Source organism: Panthera uncia, chromosome C2 (assembly GCF_023721935.1).
Source record: "Panthera uncia isolate 11264 chromosome C2, Puncia_PCG_1.0, whole genome shotgun sequence".
NCBI lineage: Eukaryota > Metazoa > Chordata > Mammalia > Carnivora > Felidae > Panthera > Panthera uncia.
Genome location: NC_064810.1, coordinates 1,905,385 through 1,912,236, shown reverse-complemented (window position 1 = coordinate 1,912,236; position 6,852 = coordinate 1,905,385). Strand labels below are relative to the sequence as shown.

Here is a 6,852-nt window from a genome sequence, read left to right as displayed (position 1 = left end):
GCCAGAACTTTTTACCTTGGCCATGTTGTCCACGCTGTGAAAACGTCCTCCGCGTTTCCTTTAGCTGGATGTGAGCCAAGTCGCAATCAAAGTCAGGACTGCTGCTCTCCTGCTTTATGGCCCTTTATTTTTATGGGATGGATGTTTCATAATTGCTCTTGCAACGGCGTCCTGGCGGACAGAACGTGGCCTTCTTGTGAAATGTGTGGTTTTTTCTAGAAGGGAAGGAGCCACAGGGGGGACATGAGCGCTGATGTTTGGTCAGCAGCCTGTTTCACATACTGCTTCCCCTTCACCGACGTTCCCACAGAGGCCCTGGGATACTCGGAAGCCAAAGTCAGACCGCCCGTGCCTGCCCCCCAGAGCTCTGCGGTGATTGCTGTCTCTTGAAATATTAACTGGCCCTCCGCCATGTGCTTTCAGTCAGTGGAATGGCTCTCAGGCCAGAAGGCCCCCCAGGGAAGGAGCGCTAGCCCAGAGTCTGGGCACGGCTGCTGAAAACCAGCTGCAGACGCCGGTGGGTCTCTGCTTGCTTTGCCTGTTAACTAAGGTCTGAGAGCCCTCCCGGGGGCGGTGGCAAGCCAGCTCCTGGGCGGGTGCCTGCCGATGGCCTGGGCTGCCGGACTCTGACAACGCAGCAGTGACAGGGGGGCGCCTCCTGCAGGTGAGAGCCTCCAATCAGCCGTCACACCCCCCCGCTGCTGTCCACCCTTTACCTCCAGGGTGCCGACTGCTTCGGAGGAGGGCTCCACCACCTTTGTGCCCATCAAAGTGCCTTGAGAAATCCATCGAGCACTGCCCTACGTAAGGGGTTCTGATGGGCCACAGGGGTCCTGTGGGCCCATGGCGCTGTGGCTCACCCCTCTGTGGAGAGGCAGGGGCAGATAAAGGCCAGGGGCCTTCCAGTGGAGGGTGTCATGGGCAGGAATCTGAACACTAGGTCAGCACGCCCAGGGGAGGAAATGAGGGCGTGGTCAGGCGGCCAGGAGTCAGCTGGCAGAGGTGCAGGGCCCGGGAGTGGCATTGTGCCACTGTGGGGGGCATTGTGCACTGGCGTCTGGGAAGGAGAGGGCAGTGGTCTTTGTGAGGTGAGGGCACTGTGGGGGGTGGTCTGGACCTTTAGGAAAGCTGTGGTCAGCTTTTTTGTGTGAGGGGGTGGAGTCAGAATCCTTATCCTTCCAGCCAGGAGGACTGAGAAGGGGCAGTCCAACCAGGGTGGAGTTTGGACATCTGTGGGACCCCATGGCCAGCACCTGCCACATGGGTGCTGTGAGGTTAGATCTTCCCTGCCCCCTCGGGCCCTGCCTTACTGGGAATGGTCTCCTGGCTTTGGGTACTTCCAGGAAGACGGGGGTGAGGGTGGCTGCAGGCATCTCGGCGAAGGAGCATCCTGAGGTCTGTAGGGGAGGTGGGTCCCAGGCTCCAGGCCCACTTCGGTCTCCTGCCCCGCCCACCAGCCGACCCCCGCCCCCACTCCCCTCCCTGCCCGACGGGGTTCCGTCGGGCCTTTCAAGGAGAAGCCGGCTGCTCCTCCCTCAGGAGGCAGGTACTGGCTCAAGAGCCCGGTCCGGGGCGGGGCGGGGCGGGGCGGGGGTCCCCTCTGGTGGGGCGTCTCCGTGCGTCCTTGGCGCTGGCGGGCGCGGGAGTCGCGGGCTGAGCGCCCCGGGCTGGTGACGCAGAGCGCGCTGCGGGCGACGCGGACCGCGCGCGCGGGACGCACGCTCGGCGAGACATGCGGGCGGCCCCGCGGGGCCAGCTGGCGCTCCTGCGCAGCGGCGCGGGTGACGCGGGGACACGGGCCGGCTCCGAGCAGGTACGCCCGCCCGCCGCCGGGGATGGACAACACCGGGGTGCGGAGAGACGTGACAGGACCCGCGCTGGGGCCGGGGCGCGGGCCGCCGGCGCAGGTTGGGGGAGGGGCGGGGGCGCGGGGTGGGAGGAGGGTGCCCCCCAGGGTCCAGGGCCGCGGGCCGGGTTGCTGGTACAAGCAGAGGGCGGGCTGGGGTGCGTGCGCTGCCGGGTGCGGGGGCCTGGGCGCAGGCCGGGGTGCCGGTGCGGGCGCGGGGCACACGCTGGGGCGCCGCAGGGGCGCAGGTTCGAGTGTAAGCTCCGGGGTGGAGATGCGGGCCTGGGCTCAGGCGGGAGTGCGGGGTGCGGGGACCCAGGCTGCAGGCAGGGTGCGGGCACAGGCGTTGCGACGGGGCCAGGGTGAAGTCTTTCCGGGGGCGCCTTGCCCCGACCTGGGGAGATGAGGAACTTGCCACATCTAGGACTTAGGCTCTGACCACAGCTTTCCCACCCCCACCCACCGCAAGACCACGGGGCCCATTGCCGCCGCCGGCAGGCACTTCCTTTGATGGGTGTACTGCTATTTACAGTCTGGAAAGTGTTTTCCCTGCAGGGATTTCAGAGGATGCCTGACCTGGGGATGGGCAGGGAGCAGGCAAACGGTTTAGAAAGAGAAGTGGGAAGGGGGGGGGGGGGGGGGGGACGTCTGGCCAGCGTGCCCTGAATAGCCTCACATAGGGAGTCTGTCGTTCAGCCTTCTGGGCTGGGCTGGTGGGATATGGGGCGGAGACCCTGTCTTTGTGAGTTCCCAGGGTCCGGGCCTAGGTGGCTGCTGCAAAGGACAGTCCTCAGGACTTTTGTTCTGTTTGGACTTGGTGTCTATTCCCAATGTCGCCAGGGCACAGCCTTCCAGCATGCCACCCCCGGACCGCAGGAGCCTGGATGGGGGGGCCCACCTGGGCGCAGGCGCTGCCGTGTGGCCCCCTCCCCATGCACCTGTGCTCGCTGCCCGTGGCCCCTCCCACTCCTCTCTCCTCCTCAGCCCTGCGTTTGGACATCCACCCCACTGTGGCCCTGCCTCTTGCAGGCCCGCTCACTCAATGGCAACAGCTTCGCGTGTCTGTCGGGGGTCCTGTGCCGAAGGGCATCTATAGATGTGCATTTGTTTGTTTGTTTTTCAGAGACACTTATCTAGATACACTTATATCATATATCTATTATCGTTAGTGTTTCTACCATTATGTTCCACTTTTTGAGTCTGTGTCCTTGGTTTTTTCCCCACTTTTTATTTATATATTTTTTTAAACGTTTGCTTGGTTTTGAGAGAGAGACAGAGAGGGACAGAGACAGAGACAGAGTGTGAGCCGGGGAGGGGCAGAGAGAGAGGGAGACACAGAATCCAAAGCAGGCTCCGGGCTCCGAGCTGTCAGCACAGAACCCAATGCGGGGTTCAAACTCACGAACCATGGGATCATGACCTGAGCCAAAGTCGGGCGCTTAACCGACTGAGCCACCCAGGCGCCCCTTTTTCCTACTTTTTAAATACAAATTTCCAAACATACACAAAGTTGAAAGAATTTTGCAGTGAACCCTTAGATGTGCATTTTGTGTGACTGTATGTGCAGGCCCGTGTGCCGTCATGTTCTGTCTGTTTATGTATCTATGTGCCTGTCTTCTTGGAAGTCATTTACTTACAAAGTGCTCTTTTTTTTTTTTAAGTTTATTCATGTATTTTCAGAGAGAGCGTGAGCGAGCGCTTGGGAGGAGGGGCAGAGAGAGAGAACCCCCAAGCAGGCTCCGCACTGTCAGTGCAGAGCCCGATGACAGGGTTTGAACTCACAAACTGTGAGATCATGACCTGAGCTGAAGTTGGATGCTTAACCCACTGAGCCACCCAGGTGCCCCCACTTTCATCGTTCTTACCACACGTGTTTGCCATTGCATATGAAGAGTTAGAGTTACAAACCGGGGTGACCACAACTGCCTTCTGGTGATATGTGAAGAAAACGATGGAGGGTTGGATTTGGGGGGAGCCCCAGAGAAGGTGGATGGGGGATTTTGTAAGGTCATGGTCAGCCCTGGGTTTCCAGACTCTTCCAGGGCCCAGACTTGGATGGGGGAGGGAGGAGGAGGGGAGGGCAGGGGAGGAGAGAGAAGGTCAGTCAGCATCCCCAGTCCCCCCCCCCCCAGGGGGGAGCCAGCAGGGAGCCGTTTTGCATGGCTCCTGGCCCTGCCTGAGGGGCCAGGTGACAGCGATGGCCTTAGGGCTGCTCAGGTGTGAGGCTTGCCAGACTCAGGCAGCTTGTGAACAGAAGTTTATTCTCACAGCCCTGGAGGCTGGAGGGCTGAGGTCAGGGTGGCAGCACGGGGGAGGGAGGGCCCCCTTCTGGGTTGGGTTGCAGACTTCTGTCCTCATGGTGGGGAAGGGGCGAGGGCACTCCCTGGGGCTTCCATCAGAGCACAGACCCCCGGTCGTCAGGGCCTCTTCACCTCCCAGAGGCCCCGCCTCCGACTACCATCACCGCTGGGGGGCGGTTTCCACATGTGAACTTCAGGGGGGCACATTCGGACCATAGCGGTCCACTCCTGGCCCCCCAGATTCATGTCCTTCTCGCATGAGAACTACATTCACTCCATCCCAACAGCCGAGTGTTAACGCATTCCAGCAGCTACTCCGAAGTCTGATCTAAATCTCATCCGAGTCAGGGGTGGGGGAGACCCCAGCTGCGTTTATCCTGAGGCGGATTCCTCTCCGGCTGTGGGCCTGTCCGGCAAGCAGTCCGGGGGCACCGGACGGGCACTCCCACTCCGAAGGGGAGCAACCGGAGGGGTGATGGGGTCCAAGCAAACCTAAACCTTAAGGCCCCTGGCCTGGTGGTCCTGCCCGATGGCTTTTCTGGGCACAGCCCACCCTGCAGCTCTCCCCGGCTGGAGACGCATGCCAGTGGCTCTGCTGGTTTGGGGCCACCCCACCCCACAGCTCCACTGGGTATTGTCCTGGCAGCGGCCCTCTCCCAGGGTCAGGTGCCCAAGGCTCTGGGTGGCCTCATCTGTTAAAATCTGGGTGGAGGCGGCTGAGCCCCCAGACTTGCACGCTTTTCAGAACAGCAGTGATGGCATCGTGCAGGTGCCACTAACCTGGCCACAGGGGGCCAGCTGGAGCGGCGCCTGGGGCTGCGGGGAATTGGGAGAGCCGGGCCCAAGATGAGCGGGGTGCAGGGCAGCTGTGGCTCCCCGTTTGCAATCGTTCCGCCCCCCCGGCCCTCGCACTCTGGGCCTGTGCTGGGAGGATGGCCCCATGGACGGGGATGGAGTGCCTTCTCCGGCCCTTCACAGTGACCCGAGGTCGCTGTGGCTACAAATGGGCCTCTGGGGCCCTGGGGATGTGCATGTGCTTCCAGACGACCCGGGGCCCCTGCTGGCGGACAGAGCTGGGGCAGCTGGGGAAAGGCGCCGGCCAACGAGTGGACAGGCCCCACGCGAGGAAGCACGTGCCCTGTGCTGTCAGGACACCTGCCTCATTCCCCTCTCTGATCTATTCCAGCAGCCCTCCATGGTGTGTTTCCAGAACCTTCGGCCTCACGAGCTGGAGTAAAGGCTGTCCTGAGGGAGGGAGGAGACCGTGGCAGCTGGAGTGGAGGCAGCCCTCACGATGGAGGCCCCCACCCTGAGGAAAGCCGGCTCCAAGCAGGAGGAGGCCTTTGGGGCGCAGCCCCGCAGGGTCGCTGACCTGGGCACGGTCCCCAGTCTCCGGCGCAGCAACAGCAGCCTGCGCAAGGTCAGGAGGTCCCAGAACCTCTTTGGCAACAGTGAGAAGGTAGGCTTCCGGTGGCCAGCAGGGCCCCCCTCCGCCGGGCCCCCCAGAGCCCTTGTGGGGCACGGCGACCACCCAGGGATGGGTGTGTTTCTTGCTTGGGCAGAGGCTCGGCTGAGCCGGGGAAAGGGGACCTGGAGAAAATGGTCAGTGGCCAGGTCCGCCCCCTCCATGCATCGCACGCCCCTTCCTGTTCTTGGTCTGGTTGGGAGGGCGTTAGGCAAGCACGGCAACCCCGTCCCGGGCAGACTCTCTGGAAGCCGTCACCCCTGACCTCACTGTGCGATGACTTCACGTCTCCGATGTCACTGGAGGGCCCTGAGCACCACCGACATCCTGGGCTAGATTCCCCAAGGCCCGTGACAAGACTGTGTTGAGGGCATGTTTGACTCCCTCGGCCCCTGGTCAGGTGGCGGGAGGGCGTTGGCCTGCCGTCTCGTCTGGACAGAGGCAGGTGTCCACACCCCTACCCGCCGCACTGCTTTATTCCCGAGGAAGGCAGCATTGACAGAGAAACGGGAAAGTGCTGTGCTACTTAAGTAGGGCAAAGGAGGAAGAGGTCCCACAGGGCTGTTCCTCCCACACCTGAGAGCGGGGGCCGGGCACCCCCGCCCTGCTCACGCCTTCTGGAAAAGTCCCGTGTAGCTCGACAGGGAGTGGCGGAGGGTTTGCTGTCCCGAACAGTGTTGCTATGACTGCCCGGGGATCTCAAAGCGCCCTTTTTATCCTCAGCAAGAAAATCTCAGTTCGTGGATCCCCGACAATATCAAGAAGAAGGAGTGCATGTACTTTGTGGAGAGCTCCAAGCTGTCTGATGCTGGGTAAGGGGCCTGTTAGTGTGGCCACCCCTCCCCCTGTTCCCACGGGCCGGGGCCTCGGTGGGCTCCGTTGGTGTGTGTGTGTGTGTCTGTGTGTGTGGTGTCTGTGTGTGTGTCCATGCGTGTGTGGCCTTGGCAGGCACAGCCCGTGTCTGCATGGCTTCAGCGAGCCCAGTCCTGTCTTCGTGGCCTCGCGGGCCCAGTCCCGTGTGTGTGTGTGTGTGTGTGTGTGTGTGTGTGTGTGTGTGTCTGTCTGTATCTGTGTGGCCTTGGGGGGCCCAGTCCTGTGTGTGTGTGTGTGTGTGTGTGTGTGTGTGTGGCCTCAGTGGGCCCAGTCTGTGTCCGCGTGGTCTCGGGGGGCCCAGTCCCATGTCTGTGTGGCCTCGGGGGCACAGTCCCTTGTCTGTGTGTCTGTGTGGCCTCAGTGGGCCC

General features: G+C 62.2%; 1 protein-coding gene across 10 annotated transcripts in view; it reads left to right on the top strand.

The window, feature by feature from the left end:
• Positions 1-231: 231 nt before the first annotated feature.
• Positions 232-6,852, top strand: part of TRPM2 (transient receptor potential cation channel subfamily M member 2) — a 54,768-nt gene continuing 48,147 nt past the window's right edge. For 5 of the 10 annotated variants that reach the window (XM_049627731.1, XM_049627724.1, XM_049627732.1 and 2 more), the window contains exons 1-3: positions 1,286-1,813; positions 5,333-5,605; positions 6,335-6,423. In XM_049627731.1, coding sequence (XP_049483688.1) covers positions 5,441-5,605; positions 6,335-6,423 — 254 coding nt within the window. In that variant the 5' untranslated portion in view covers positions 1,286-1,813; positions 5,333-5,440. The other 5 variants (XM_049627728.1, XM_049627730.1, XM_049627725.1 and 2 more) reach the window with 5 other exon arrangements.